Raw genomic sequence first — 16,756 nt, 5'->3', positions numbered from 1 at the left:
CAGGAGACTCGCTTGAGCCCAGGAGTTGGAGGTTGCTGTGAGCTGTAATGCCACGGCACTCTACCCAGGGGGACAGCTTGAGGCTCTGTCTCAACAACAAAAAAAAAGAACTGATGATAAATGGGAATATGTTAGAAGGTAATAAATAATAATGGAATAAAATAAAGCACAATAAGGCTTACTATAAACACGTAAGCATAATAAGTATTTCCCAGGGGTGGTAGTGGTTTTTCCATGGCGATCACATAGAAGGTATCACTCCAGCAGAAAGAAGTGAGTGAACAAGCTGTGTATCTTTTTGGGAAGGATTATTCTGGGGCAAAAAACAGGGACGTACAGAAACAGGAGTAGACTTTAGGTTTTCAAATGGCTGAGAAATTAATATGACAGGAATGCAGTGAGTATAGGTGGTTTGAGGTTTTGCTGGGCAAGTATGACAGAGATAGGGGCAAGAGAATTGAGGATCAGGGCAGCAAAGGAAATAACTGAACAATAGGATGTGATTGTTAAAGGCTGGATAGCATGAGAATGAGAATTTGGAAGGGATATAGTTATAGGTGATGCAAAATTGGGAGCATCTGGTGGATGCAGACCTCCCAGTTTATTCATTTTTTATAGTGTTTAGCATAATGTTTTACCCAGAGAAGACCAATAAGTATCTGTTCCATTGAATAATTGGAATAATCTGTTTTTGACAGGCTAAATGGTGATGATGTCTTCAAGTTATAGATAAAGAGTCACAATTTCTTCTTAGGTATATTTAGCATATAACAATGGTGGATATATCATTCAATTTTAATGTTCCTGGCTTTAGAGGGCCATACCCTCTAAATTGTCTCTTTTTAGGTTTGGAGCAAGATAGATCTTTGATATTATTGAAGCGTCCTTGGGTTAATTAATAACTAAAATGATTGAAGCAATAACAACACAAGTTACTAAATTCTCTAGAGTTGATTTTGTGCATATACTGAAGTAAAGACAAATTATTTGCGTAATGAATGCACATGTCCTTGTCTTTAACACTTAAAATTTTAATTTAACCATTAGATATTTTTCCAAAACCAAGTTTGTAACTTTTATTAGAATATTAAAAATCTCAAGGTGGGAATAAGCTCAGTGATAGCCAATTTGTGTATGTTATGAAATTTCTCCGTACATGTATGTTTCTTTAATAAAGAAGAGGTATCAATTGCTAAGTCCTCAGCTATGATTTAACTAGCATAATTGGATGTGTTCTATATATTATTTCTCATCTTGGTAACAGTGTTGCAAAGTAAGAGATAATGCCTGTTATAAGGACTGAGGTTCAGCAAGGTGGGGACCTTGATCCAGGTCACACAAGTAGTGATTACCAAAACTGGTGTTCAAGAACCCTGCTTTTTCTCCCCCCTTATTTCACATTTCCTACAACTGATTATATAAATGTCTGCTTGAAGGCTAATAGAGATCAGTGATGGGTTTTATAATCAAATAAACAGAGTTCTAGAGCATATGTTTTAGGGAAAGCATATGACAGTTTATCGGAACCATAAACTTATGCCGGGACTGTGACTGTGCTGCTTTTAGTTCTTTGTGAAAAAACCTGACCGAACAGTTCAAATACTTTTTGTGGGTATTTAGCCTGAGTGATTCTCAAACCAAACCAGGTTTATGTTTCAATTGAATTGTGACTGAATGATTTAACATTTAATCTCTCTCTCTCTGTGTGGGGGATGATGTCAGATTATGTTACCTTCTGTTAAACTGCATCATCCTTAATGTTTACTAACTTGCATCTGGTTTGGAACCTTCATGATTTGAAGGGAGATGGAGATAATCAGCCCATGTAATTATAATATCAGGGAGGAACAGGATGCTGTGAAAACATATAGAAGTGTAATTTATCTCAGTTTGAAGGGGAAGTTGGGAAAGGTTTCTAACAGTAATTCCTAAATTGAGTCTGAATAGAGGTTAAGGAGATTAGGAAAGACAGTTTATTGTGCTACTACTAATTATTATTATTATTTTATTATTTGAGGTTAATTTGAAGGTACAATGAATTAGGTTACATGTTTGCATTTTTTAGGTGTCCTGTCCCTGCCATACCTCCTGAATTGTGCCCATTAAGTAGGAGCACACCCCTCCCTATTCCCCTCTCCCTGCTTCCTCATTTCCCAGCCCCCCACCTTGAATTGATTTGACCTTTTCTCTTATGTGGGTGTGTTTTAGATCTACTGGTTTCGTATTAGAATCGAATATGTTAGATTCTTGCTTCTCTATTCTTGTGATCTTTACTAAGAAGAATGTGTTCTAGCTCTATCCAGGTTAATACAAAAGATATAAAGTCTCCATCTTTTTTAATGGCTGAATCTATGGAATACATATACTACAGCCTGTTAATCCATTCCTGAGTTGGGCATTTAGGTTGTTTCCACATTTTGGCAATTGTAAATTGAGCTGCGATAAACAATCTAGTGCAAATGTCCTCATCATAAAATGATTTTTTTCTTCTGGGTAGATGCCTAGTAATGGGATTGCAGGATCAAATGGGAGGTCTAGTTTGAGTTCTTTGAGAATTCTCCATACTTCCTTCCAAAGAGGTTGTATTAGTTTTCAGTCCCATGCTACTACTAATTATAAGATTAGCATGCAATTCCAGTAAGATATCTTGTGTGTCTTCAGAAAGTTGGAACAACTTTTATGAATTCCTGATTGTGTTTCTTGTGACCATATATTGTTATAGTAATAAATAATAATAAGTAATCTTTTAGATTTGGTAATAATTATTTTAGTGAGTAACTAGTCAGCAGTGAACTTTTCGAAGTTTATAAATACCCTGATATTCTGCTACTGCCCTTTAACTGGTATAGGTCCCTAGTTGTCAGTACTTGAATAATTTGTCCAATTAGAAATTGGGCAAGTATGTATAGATTAAATATGAATTTAAAAAAACCTGAGAAATAACCTGTATTAAAAATAATAATACAGTAAACATAGTGGGCAATGAAGTCTTTGAATGTGTGGCAGGCTGTCTCTGCCTGTATCTGAAGGTACCAACTGAGAAATTATTGCTCGTCGTCTGGCAGCTATTTTGTGAAAGTATAAAGGGAAGTCTTTGTAACGAGAAGACTAACAATAGCTCCACTGTATTAATGCTGTATTGGTGTAGAAGGAACACCCAGATCATCTATTCAACCATATGAAATAACTTCAAAAAAACTCTTCTTTCCTCCAAAGGCTTTTGATTTCATTTAGAATGAAGTATTTAAAGATATTAAATACAAAATGCCCCAAGGAGTTCCCCGTTCCTTGCATGCAGTACCACCCTTTGGATACATTCACCAAGTTTTTCTTTTTTTCCCCTCATTGGAAAGGGGTGGTTATTTCATGCTTTTTTTGGTACTTTATCACTCTGATAGTGAAAATTTGAAATTATGCTACTTCATATTCTGGAGCACAGGTACTGTTCTTGAGAGATGGTCTTACACATAGGGCAGTAACAGTAAATGGCTACCTTTTGAAGTAGTATAATTTGAAGTCCAGGAGGATCTTCCAGCTTCTGCCTGTTAGGCTTTAGGGTCTGAAATTATTTCAGAAAGAGATGATTTCATTTGTCTCAGAAGGCACTTGCTATATTTTTCTTTGTTTGGTTTAAAAAAATATTTTCATTACTTTTTATTGAGATATAACACATGTATAGTAAAATGTACAAATAATAGCTGGATGATTTCTCCAAGGGAACAGATCAATGTAACCAGATTAAGAAATAATAATAGGACATGATCAGCACCTCTTGTGTTTCCTTTCAGTCAGTAGCTTTTCTTTTTTTTCTGAGACAGAGTCTCTGTTTGTTGCCCTGGGTAGAGTGCCGGGGCATCGCAGCTCACAGCAACCTCCAACTCCTGGGCTCAAGCGAGTCTACTGCCTCAGTCTCCCAAGTAGCTGGGACCACAGGCACCTGCCGGCACCCGCCCGGCTATTTTTTGGTTGCAGCCATCATTGTTGTTTGGCAGGCCCGGGCTGGATTTGAACCCGCCACCTTAGGTGTATGTGGCTGGCACCTTAGCTGCTTGAGCCACAGGCGCTGATCCCGTTTGTTACTCTTGATAGAATGCTGTGGCATAATAGCTCACAGCAACCTCAAACTCTTGGGCTTAAGCAATTCTCTTTTCTCAGCTTCCCAGGCAGCTGGGCTACAGGCATCTGCCACAACGCCTGGCTATTTTTAGACACGGGGTTTGGCTCTTATTTAGGCTGGTCTTAAACCTGTGAGCTCAGGCAATCTACCAATCTCAGCCTCCCTTTGTGCTAGGATTACAGGCATGAGCCACTGCACCCAGCCCAGTCAGTAGGCTTTTCCCAAAGAGAACCACTCTCCTGACTTTTAACACCATAAGTTAGTTCTGCCTGGTTTTGAAATTTTATATGGCATATGGTCTTTTACTCAGCCTAATAATTGTGTGATTCATCCATGTTGCATGTAGTGGTCCATTTATTCCAATAAACATATCTTTTGGTGAATTTTTGTGTGCATTTCTCTGCGGTATCTACTTAAAGGTAGATTTACGTGTTGGGATATAGGGATTTAGAAGGTATTGGCAAATTATTTCCAATTACATCTTTACTAGCAGTGTGAGTCTTTTTTTTTTTTTGAGACAGAGCCTTAAGTTGTCACCCTGGGTAGAATGCTGCATCACAGCTCACAGCAACCTCCAACCCCTGGGCTCAAATGATTTTCCTGCCTCTATCTCCCGAGTAGCTGGGACTACAGGTGCCTGCCACAATGCCTGGCTATTTTTTTGGTTGTAGCCATCATTGTTGTTTGGCGGGCCCAGGCTGAATTTGAACCCGCTGGCTCAGGTGTATGTGGCTGGCACCTTAGCCACTTGAGCCACAGGCGCTGAGCCGAGTAGTGTGAGTTTTTTACTCAGTATCTTTGCCCAGACTTGGTGTTATCTGTCTTAAATTTTAGCCATTTTGGTGGGGTAATGTTATTTAATTAATATTTTTCATAGACGGTTCTTTCTGGTTGAGCACCTTTTCAACTGTTGGCTGTTTAGATATTCTTTTTTATGAAGTGCTTGTTCTGGAAGAACATTCCAGTTAATGCCAGTTAAGAATAAACAAATCCTGTAAAAGTCCTTAAGACTTTGTAAACAAAGTTTAGGAGACGTATTTGATCTAACTTGATAGTTAAGTCCTTTTTCATGCTTTCTGGTTTTGACTATTCAAGGATAACATGCAGAGTTGGTGGTCTGTTGAATTCTAGTTCAGTAAAGTTTTTTTTGAGTTTTTCCTATCTGTATTCCTTTTTATGTTTCTCTATTCTCCCTTTTCTTAAACAAGGGAGAATTATTTAAGTTATTCTCTCTGACTTAGGGTTATCATGAGGAACTTAGTCCCAGGACCTGGGACATAAAGCCCAACTGTCCTTACTCTAGACTGTCCCCAGCAACATGGCTGACCTCACATACAAAAGTGATGTAATGCTTTCCTGTCTTTAGTGTCACATGTGGACTGTCTCTTCCTGTTCCAGATAGAATCAACTGTATAACTTTCCTAGGATCAATTTCTCTGAAAAATTGGGATAATGTCCACTTCACAGGACTCTTGTGTTTTGTGTGGATTAAGTATAAATATATAGTGGATCTAATAGTTTGTTGTGTAACACACTATATCTTTAGTGACAGGGTGCCGGATACTGTACAGGGCAAGTACTCTGGTAGAAATCCCTGCCTTTGTGAAGCTCACATTCTGGAGAGGAAGACAGATAAGTGCCAGGTGCCATAAGAAAGTTAACTCACAGGTTCCTGTGGGAGTACAGAGGTGGAGGAGTGAGCCCCAAGTACAGTCATTGCTCTCTCTTTCTTGCAATAATTATACCAGTAGTAAAAATGAGTAAAATACTTTTTATTCTATATTAATAAAGCATGATTCATATTAGATGAGAAAGTGAATCACTTTTTTTAACTTTCTTAAGATATGCTTTCTGGTCTTGACAGAAGCATATTAAATATTTTTAATATTTAAAGATATTAAATATTAAATTTATTATTATTATTTTTCTATGTGGGATGTTGATCTTGAACCTGTGGAGAGTAAGCTGACCCCAGACTTCTCCAAATCCTCATTTCTTTGCCTCCAATTCTTACTAAATGTAATATTTTTGACCCTAAAATAATTAGGGCTTCTTTCAGGAAAATGCCAGGAATAGGATGGTTTTCTTTGTTTATTCAGCAAATATACCTATTTGAGTGCTTACCGTGTCTCCAGGGTACTGTACTATCTACTTGGGAAAAGGCCGGCAAAAAGACCCACTCTCCCAAGGGGTGGCAGGCAGAGAAGCCCCCCAGTTGAGGGGAGATCAAGGAAGGCTTCTTGAGGAGAAGTTTTGTTGACCACAGCTGAAACCTGGTGGTCATAGAAACATTAACCAGGAAAAGGATGCGTTGGGCTAGAGGCAGGGAACGGCCCTGGCCAGAGGCCTTAGCTTCCTCATTTCAAAATTGAAGTTGGACTTGCCAAGTTCAGTGGTCCCTTTGAGTCCTTATGTTCCTTGGATATGTTAACCAGAGGGCACCCTCATTTTGTCATGTGTGGCTTGCTCGTTCATATTATAGTCCATGTTAAATTAAGTATAATGCTCGGCATATAGTAAGTGGTCCCCAAATGACTGGTATTGTTCATACAGGGTTGGGTTGGTGAAGGAGACTCAGATCAAGGAGATGAGGCACATTCTTGAGCTCCAGAACTACTAGAGGGCTTTTCAGTGTAGTTTGTGGCGACAGATTTCTCAAAATTCTAGATGGAGAGTAGGATGAACTGACAAAGGCCTCCTTCGTAGCTCATCTGTAGTGAATGCTTCATTCTTTTCTTAATTATTATTAAATCATAGCTATCTACATTAATGTAATCATGGGGTCCAATGTGCTGGTTTTATATACAATTTGAAATATTTTTGCCAAACTGGTTGGCATAGCCTTCACGGCATTTTCTTAGTTATTGTGTTAAGACATTTGTATTCTACATTTAGTAAATGTCACATGTACCCTTGTAAGATGTTCATTCTTGTAGTAATTGTCTATCTTTTGCTGTCATGTTTAGTCCCTTATTTGTGTCTCAGCCCTGTCTGCTGTAGAGAGTAGTAAGAGCAAGTTTGAGTGCTGTAAAGTCTCCCCAGTCAGTAGGGCATAGGCAGAGGGCAGAGTTTTCTCTTTCTGTTTCTGCCTCTGACTGTAGGATCTAAAATAAGGAAATTGTTGACAATCTCTTAAGGTCTCTTTTGTTGTGGAAAGACAAAAAAAAAAACCACACACACACAAAAATGAACATGAGACAAATTAGACCTAGATTTTAATTCTGATACCATCTTTAGTAAGTGACCTTAGACAAGAAGACTCAGCTTCTGTATTTCATTGATTCTAAAATGGAGAATTTTTCAGTTTGACATCCCTGAAATCTAGATGCATTTTAAAGTCAGTTCTGTTTTTTGTTTAGCCATATACGAAATGCCCCTTACAAATGGTGGTATGTTGTATTTGTTGAGATAAGGTATTTTGTCTTAACTGTTGAAGTTAGCAATAACAATAATCTTGCTTACTTCATGCGGATTTATTATTGATATTAACAAGATTAATTTATTCAACAGATAAAGTACTTCTATGTGTTAGAATAGGATTCTTCCATGTGCTTTTTATCTGTTATCTGACTTTATACAGTACCTATCACTAATAAGCGTTAAAATGGTAGCTATTACTTTAATTAGTTATTACCGTTCTGTTCAAGCTTCATAAAAACCCTGTGAAGTGATAGTTGTTCCAATTTTTATAGCTGAAGCTTCTAAGACACAGAGGGGATTATGTGATTCATCAGTATAGCTTAATTATAGCACTCTCCCTTTTACCATTAGCTCTCTTCATTTGGCAGAGCAAGGGCCACAGTTAAATGACCCTTCAAAGCCATTTCACAAGTCAGTGGTTCTATCTGGCTGATTGTCTGCTGCTCTTCCTAAGTCAATCTACATCTCCAGTGGTTATTCTTGTGTCTGAATAGCTTAATGGTCACCTAGTAATGGGTCAGACTTTGTGCTCAGATACTTCAAGCTAGTAACCTCTGCCAATGGATTAGGAATACATTTCAAGTTCAGGTACTTTTTTTTTTGAGATGGAGCCTGGGTAAAGTGCTGTGGCATCACAGCTCACAGCAACCTCCGACTCCTGGGCTCAAGTGATTCTCCTGCCTCTGCCTCCCACGTAGCTGGGATTACAGACGCCTGCCACAACGCCTGGCTATTTTTTGGTTGCAGCTGTCACTGTTGTTTGGCGGGCCTGGGCTGGATTTGAACCCGCCAGCTCAGGTGTATATGGCTGGCGCCTTAGCCGCTTGAGCCACAGGCGCAGAGCCTAGTTCAGGTAGCTTTTAAGCTTTCCCCAGTTTTTCCTTTCCCTAGGGCCTCCTCAGTTCTCCTCTGTGTGTACATGCCCACTCATGGTCAGCCAGGGATGTGTGGATCATCTAGATCAGTGGTTCTCAACCTTCCTAATGCCATGACCCTTTAATATAGTTCCTCATGTTGTGGTGACCCCCAACCATAAAATTATTTTTGTTGCTACTTCATAACTTAGTTTTCCTACTGTTATGAATCATAATGTATTATGCAGGATGTATTTTCATTGTTACAAAGGGGTCGCCACTCACAGGTTGAGAGCCGCTGATCTAGACCCCTTTGGAAGCTCCTGTATGGATGCATGGATTGCTTTTCCAGACCCCCTATAGCTATCTCATTTTCTAGGTCTTCCTATTAAATTTCTGCCTAGATTTCCAGCTCATTGCTTATCCCAGCCAGGCCTGTAACCTCAGCCTAGCTGATCTGCTGGTCAGCCCTGTTTATTTGCTAGAGCGTTGGCTGGTGTGACAGACAGCATTGCTGGGTTTGGGGTTTTTCCATGCTCCATTCCAAATCAAGACAGTCCTCTCCAGCAGTGAACCTGCAGGTTTTTACAACTTGGCTCCTTGCCCCAAATAGAACAACTTTGCCGGCTGAATGGAGGTTGAGGATAAAAGCAATCCAAGGCAAGAATGCTCAGTTCTTACCTAAAGTAAGTGATTTTTCATGATTCACTGCTTCTCAGTTTGGTGTATGCTTTTTTATTTGGTTGATTTCCAGAGCCCTGAAATTGTTTTTGACAATTTTGTCTGGATTTATTGTTGGTTTTTTGGGGGAAACATGTTGAACAACTCATTCTGCCATTTCAGAAATCCCACTCCTTTAGATTTACTCTTATAGTTACCATTTCTTTGCTATTCATTCCTTCAGTGCAAATATTCTACCTAGGTCCATTTTCCATGTGCCTACGTTCATTTTCCATGTGCCTACGTTTTCTTTACTGAGCATATGCTAGTGTCATACAAGTTTTCTTATCTGAAATGTGTGCATTTACCTTTGATTTGTGAAGAATATTAATATTTTCATTAGATAGAATTCTATATTGCCAGTTATTTGTTTGTTTGTTTGTTTTTTTCCAGGGTATTGAAAGTAAAATTCCAGGGCCTTTTGGCTTCCATTTGCCATTGAAAAGTCAGTGGGTTAGTCTGTAATTCCTTTGAGGATAATCTTGGTCGGGTAGCTCAAGGATTATATCTTTGCTTTGGTGCTTTGGTTTCACTTTTATGTATCCTAATACAGTTCTACTTTTATTTATCTTGCTGGTGACCTGTTTGGCATTTCGAACCTGTGAATTAGTGTTTTGTTGTTATTCTTATTTTTAGAGATAGAATCTTGCTGTGTTGCCCAGACTGGAGTACATTGATACTATCACAGCTCACAGTAACCTTGAACTCCTGGGTTCAAGTGATCCTCTTGCCTTGGCCTCCCCAAAGTGCTGGAATTACAGCTGTCAGCCACATTAGCCTACCCTTCCAGTCTTTGATAGGTTATTTGCTGTTTGGCATGACAAGATGTTCCAAGTTTTTCTTGTACATTTTCTGGTCTAGTTCTGGAATTAGCTATTTCCTCAGTGAGTCATGATTTTTTCTTTCTCTTTTCTTTTTTAAGTAAAAATGGTTTGTAGAATCCCCATTATGGGCACCAGAGGGTACTTATTGCTATTGCTGTTAAGTTGGTCACACACTTATTTCGGTGGCCCTACGTCTGTACAAAGTATCGCCTCTGCAAGGCATAAGAGATGCTTCATTTCAATCTCATTTCTCTCTCCAGCTTTGTGTCCTGCCTCTCTTATATCATGTGCTGTCGCTGTTGTTCTTAGTTCCCTGATTGCACCCTGGCATTTTACACCTCTGAGTTCCTCTTTGTCTGGAATTCCTTATTTTAACCTGGTGAAATATTAACTTGTCCTTTAAAAGCCAAATGTCACAGGCTCTGTGATACCTTCTCCTGTTCCTTCAGTTTATTATTCCTTCCTGTGCTCCTGGATAGCCTTTGGCATAATTCTGTTCCTGGACTTTTCCTGAAACAATGCAATTATTGAAATAAATGTTGACTCAAACAGTAAATCAAAGGCTCTTTGAGGACATTGTTTATGTGTTGGTTCTTATAATCATGTATTAAGTGTTGAATAAATGAATGAATTACCATAGAAAGCCATGTTAATGAGAGACGGGAATATATGCTTCTTCTAATGACTATAATAAGTAAACAGAGAAATTCAGAAGTACCATTATTACTCCTTTTGTGTTAATTAGAATGTCTTTGTGATTCACTTAAGTTTGCAATTTAATGTATTTGTAAGGTCTTATGGTTTTTAAAAACACAGTGATTTACCACTCAATTGAAATAATTGTAAACAAGTTAGTCTTCCTAAAACATGATTTCATTTCCATCAACAGAATCCAACGTGGCGAAGTCTTGATTTTGGAATAATGCCAGACCATCTTGATACATCTGTGTCTTGTTTTGTGGTGAAGATATGGGGCGGAAAGGATGATGCCTACCAGCTGTTGATTGAATGGAAAGTCTGTTTGGATGGGCTGAAATACTTGGGTCAGCAGGTAATTTTTAGACTGCAGTTTCAAGTAGTTGTCATCTCCATATTAACCTGCCTAACTTTTTTTTTATTATTCTGACTCTGTATTTCCTATCATAGAGAAAAACTTTTATAGAGAGGTTTTTTTTGCTCATGTCATGTTACTTAGGTTGTTGTGTCTGAGTCACTACCCATTTAAAAAAGTATCTTTAACAGAAGAAATTTATGGTGACATAACCTAAGCTGCGTATATGAGGATTTATGTGTGTATGTGTATATGTGTGAAAGAATATCCTTTCTCATAGCATTCTGCTTTTTCTGTCTTACTGGATGTCCTTAGAACCTGAAAATTAAGTTAAAATAAAGAATACACGAGTAAGCACCTCTTTTGACTAGTAGAGTTGGATTATTCCTGGAATAAGGAGACCTACTGTTCATCGAGCACGGAATGAGAAATGCCTAGCTTATTGCTTACTGCCTCCTGTTCCCTTCCTTTGCCGTACTCATGCCTGGTGTAGCTAATTGATCCCAGTGCTCTTCTAGCTGGGCTCAGCAGTAGCTTCATAAATCTTAACTAACACACTGTTCCAGGATGCACCCAGCAAGCTGTCAGAATTGTGAATTAAATGAAACCTGTTTACCATCACTGGACACAGGTTATTATAATTAATGTTTATAGCAACCTTGTGAAGGTGATATGGCCCTTATTTTCCAGATGGGAAAATTGAGCCACAGTTTAGGAAATTGCTCAAGATCACACAGTTAGGTAGAGCTAAGATTGAAGTTCAGTCCTGGCTGATTTAAAAATTCATTCTCTTTGGCATGGTGCCTATAGCTTAATGGCTAGGGTGCCAGCTACATACACCAGACCTGGTGGGTTCAAATCCAGCCTGGGCCTGCCACACAACATTGACAACTACAGCCACAAAATAGCTGGGCATTGTGGTGGGTGCCTGTATCCCCAGCTACTTGTGAGGCTGAGACAAGAGAATTGCTTAAGCCCAAGAGTCTGAGGTTGTTGTGAGCTATGATGCCACGGCATTCTATCCAGGGTGACAGCTTGAGACTGTCTCCAAAAAAAAAAAAATTCATTCTCTTCTAAGAAAATGCCATGAAGGCTATGTCAACCAGTTTGATAAAAACATTTCAAATTGTATATAAAACCAGCACATTTTACCCCATGATTGCATTAATGTACACAGCTATGATTTAATAAAAAAAAAATAGAAAAATAAAAAGAGAAAAAAAATTCATTCTCTTTGTGTTGTATAACACGGGTGTATGTGTGGTCCTTGGTAACCTGCCAGTCTACCTTGAAATGAGTGCCATTTCTATTTTGTGGTATCTATGGTACTACGTTAACAATAACCCTAAAATGTTAGTCACAGGTTATCTACAAACACCCTTCATTTTTAAAAAATGTGTATTCAACATTTTCTGGTATGTTTCTTTTTAAAGAAGCAATTTATACATTTCCTTTCAGGTTAAAAAAAATATCTGTCGTCATTATGCTTAGTATATGTCTTTTTTTTTAGACAGTCTTATTCTGTTACTCTGGATTGAGTGCTCTGGCATCATAGCTCAAGCAACCGCCAGTTCTTGGGCTCAAGAGATCCTCTTGCCTCAGCCTCCCAAGTAGCTGGGACTATAGACACCCAGCTAGTTTTTATATTTTTGTAGAGATGGGGTCTAGCTCTTGGCTTGGGCTGGTTTTGAACTCCTGAGCTCAACCAATCCATCCACCTCAGCCTCCCTACGTGTTAGGATTATAGGTGTGAGCCACCATGCCCAGAGCTTACCATGCTTTTATTTGTTAATTTTATTTTTTTTCTTTTTTTTTGAGAGTGAGTCTCACTCTGTTGCCCCAGGTTAGAGTGCGGTGGTATCGGCCTAGTTCACAGAAACCTCAAATTCCTGGACTCAAGTGATCCTCTTGCCTTAGCCTCCCAAGTAACTGGGACTATAGGCACCTGCCACAACATTCAGCTAATTTTTGTATTTTTAGTAGAGATGGGTAGTATTTACCACCTCATGCTCAGGATGGTATTTTTTATTTAAAAATTTTATTTATTTACTTATTTTTGTGAGACAGAGTCTTGCTTTGTCTCCCTCAGTAGAGTGGCATGGAGTCATAGTTCACAGCAACCTCAAACTCCCCTGGGCTTAAGTGAATCTCTTGCCTCAGCCTCCCAGGTAGCTGGGACTACAGGCATCTGCCACAATGCCTGGCTATTTTTTTTTTTTTTTAAAGAGATGAGGTTTCACTCTGGCTCAGGCTGGTCTTGAACCCGAGAGCTCAGGCAATCCACCCATCTTGGCATCACAGAGTACTAGGATTATAGGCATGAGCCACCATGCCTCACTTCATTTTTAAATATTTTTAACCATAGTCATCATGTTCTGCAATAGATTACCTGAACTTACTAATGGAATTCTGTATTCTTTGTCCACCAAGCCTCCTTCCTCCCCACAACCCAGCTCCTCTCACCATACTATTTTTCTACTTTTTTAAGTCAACTGTTTTAGATTTTATAGTGAGACCATGCTCTTGCCAAATATTTATTTATTTTGTGTCCTTCTATAGTGATCAGAGCAGTATGTAAGTTGCATATGTAGTCCTTAACTAAATATTAGCCTACAATTTTCAGATCTTTTTTTATCTTTTTATTTTTTTTTTTTCTGTTTTAGGGTTGGTCTTAATTAAAACTTAGAAAATAGTGACTTTCGCTTTTAGACCCCTTTTCCTCTCTCTTCATACTAGATATTTGTTGCCTTTAGACTAGATCCTGGCACTGAGGCATATACTCTGTGTATTATCTTACATGCTATACTTGGCTCTCTGGGGGTAGACTAGGTATTAAGTGCTTGTTTATTTTTTATCTCTGAGTATCTACATTTCATGGAAGATGGTGCTCCTTAACATTGTGGTTGCAGGATTATAGGTTTATAGGGGGAGATTTTGACTAGTGAAGATGGATTTCATCATGTTTTTATACTACTGTGTTCCTTAGGTGGCAGTCTTCTTGACATACCCAACTGTCCTTATATCTAACCTAATTTCAGAGAACTGGCATTCAGGTGTTTTCTTATGAAGTAACTTATACTGGTATAACAGAGAACAAAAATTAGAGAGAGGAAACTTTTTCTTTTTTTTTTTTTAGCCAACTAGAAACTTACTGTCATTGTAGAAAGTTAAAACTTACATTTGAAATAGGTATAACAAGTAACATACTACTAAAAATTAGATCAGGGCAGGGCTCATGCCTGTAATCCCAGCCCTTAAGGAGTCTTGTTTAGGATGTCTTTGCTTAACCCAAGGTCACAAAGGTTTTCTCCTATTTTTTTTTCGTGAAGTTTTCTTCTAGAGCTTTTATAGTTTTTAGATTTTACATTTATATCCATGATGCATTTTGAATTTTTTTTTAGAGACAGAGTTTTACTTTCTTGCCCCTGGTAAAGTAATGGAGCCATGGAGTCATAGCTCACAGCAACCTCCAACTCTTGGGTTCAAGCAATCCTCTTGCCTCAGCCTCCCGAGTAGCTGGGACTATAGGTGCCTGCCACAATGCCCAGCTATTTTTTTATTTTGCAGTTTTGGGCTATTTTTTAGAGATGGGATCTTGCTCAGTCTGGTTTCAAACCCATTAGCTCAAGTGATCCACCTGCCTTGGCCTCTTAGAATGTTGGGATTACAGGCGTGAGCTACCATGCCCAGCCCATTTTGAATTTTTCATATAAAGAACAAGGATGGATGAATGGATAGGGGAACATTGTTTCTGTACTTTTTGTTGCAAACCTTTTATTTTTCCATTGAATTACTTTGTCATCTTTATTGAAAATCATTTGTGTGAATCTTCTTTTGAACTCTCTGTTCTATTTCATATCTATAACAATGCCAACACCAAATTGTCTTAATTACTGTAGTTTTACAGTGTATCTTGAGTTTAGGTTACATGAGCCCTCCAACTTTGTCCTTTTCTCAAAACTTTTCTGGCTATTCTGGATCTTTTACCTTTCCACATACACTTTGGAATCAGTTTGTCAGTTTCTACAAAAGTCCTTTTGGTATTTTGATAGGTATTGAATCTAAGAAAATTTGGAGAGAATTGACCTTGTATAATAGCATTGAATCTTTCATTCTACGCATAAGATACATCTCTCTATTTACCAAAATCTTTATTTAGTTTCACACATTAGTGTTTTGTAGTTTTCAGCATATGGATCTCGCACATATTTTATTGGATTTGTACCTATGGAGTCTATTTTTTGGATGCTAATTTAAATGGTATTCTTTTTTTAATATTTCTATTTTCATTTTTTTGCTAATGGGTAGGAAGGTATGTCTAATTAATAGACTGGAAAGTGTTTAATTTTCTAGAAGAATTTGTGTAGAATTTTTATTAATTATTTTATAAATATTTTACAGAATTCTTCAAGGAAGTCACCTGGGGATTAAGATTTTTTTTGTGTGTGGGAAAGTCTAAATTTTCAATTGCTTTATTAGGTGTAGAAATACATAATTTCAGTTTATCTATGTCTTCTCCTTCTTTCTTTTTTTGAGACAGAGTCTCACTTCGTCCCCATGGGTAGAGTGTGGAATCATAGCTCACAGCCACTTCAAACTCTTGGGCTCAGCCGATTCTCTTGCTGGAGCTTCCCAAGCAGCTGGGACTATAGGCACCTGCCACAACACCTGGCTTATTTTTTTTTTCCCCTAGTTGTCATTATTGTTTGGCAGGCCGAGGCTGGATTCGAATCCGCCAGCTCTGGTGTATGTGGCTGGTGCCCTAGTTACTGAGCTATAGGCACCGAGCCCTTTGTGGTTTCTTAACGTGGGAGCTTGGATTATTAATTTCTAATTTTTCTTCTTTTCTAAAATAAGCATTTAATAAATTTTTATGTAAGCATTAATTTAGGTGTACCTCACAAATTTTGATATTATGTTTCTTTAATTTCCATTTTATTTATTCCTTGACCCATGGAATATTTAGAAGTATGTCACTAATTTTTAGATATTTGTGGATTTCCAGATACTTTTCTGTTGTTGATTTCTTTTTTCTGTTGAGTTTTAGAGAAAATTATTTGTATGATTTTAGTCATTTTACCTTTTTTTAGATTTATTTTATGGCCCAAAATGCCTTGGTGACTGTTACATGTACATTTGATGTTTATTCTGCTGTCATTGAATGGAATGTTTTACAAATATCAGTGACCCTATGTTGATCCTGAATGAATTTTGAATTCTATATTAAAATTAGCCAATATTAGAAGAAAAGATAAGAATAAGCACAAATGTATGACATAACAGGACTTAACCTAATCCTTTCATTTTTTAGTTGAGGAAACTAGGAAACTGAATGATGATACAATTTGTCCAAAGTCACATACTTGGCTCTGCGACTGTGGCTCAAGTGGGAAAGGCACCAGCCGCATACACCTGAGCTGGCGGGTTCGAATCCAACTTGGCCCGCCGAACAACAATGATAGTTTAAACAGAAAATCGCTGGGCATTGTGATGGGTGCTGTAGTCCCAGCTACTTGGGAGGTGGAGGCAGGAAAATCACTTGAGTCTAGGAGTTGGAGGTTGGTGTGATCTGTGATGGCACAGCACTCTACCCAGGGCGACAGCTTGAGGCTCTGTCTCAAAAAAACCCAAAACCAAAAAACAAAGTCACATATTTGTGCCATAGCTGTAAATACAACACAGATGTCCTGAATAGCCTTTAGTTAATCAGGATTGTTTTCAGAAGTTCTGAACTAAGCTGAGCTTGACTTGGATTTTGATCACAAAGAAG

General features: G+C 38.2%; 1 protein-coding gene and 1 non-coding gene across 2 annotated transcripts in view; one reads left to right on the top strand and one right to left on the bottom strand.

Moving 5' to 3' along the window:
• The window catches only part of UVRAG (UV radiation resistance associated), a 322,439-nt gene that overhangs the window by 49,884 nt on the left and 255,799 nt on the right, over positions 1-16,756 (top strand). Inside the window, exon 4 of the mRNA XM_003780887.2 lies at positions 10,825-10,986. Within this exon, the coding sequence (XP_003780935.1) occupies positions 10,825-10,986 (162 nt within the window). The remainder of the gene's footprint in view (positions 1-10,824; positions 10,987-16,756) is intronic.
• LOC111724657 lies at positions 6,045-6,181 on the bottom strand. The gene has a single exon (XR_002772923.1). It is a non-coding gene; the product is annotated as a small nucleolar RNA SNORA38 (small nucleolar RNA).

This window comes from Otolemur garnettii, unplaced genomic scaffold (genome assembly GCF_000181295.1).
Source record: "Otolemur garnettii isolate 467f Iridium unplaced genomic scaffold, OtoGar3 scaffold00001, whole genome shotgun sequence".
Lineage (NCBI taxonomy): Eukaryota > Metazoa > Chordata > Mammalia > Primates > Galagidae > Otolemur > Otolemur garnettii.
Note: the sequence above shows the minus strand (reverse complement) of the source record. Positions and strands in the feature narration are given on the sequence as shown.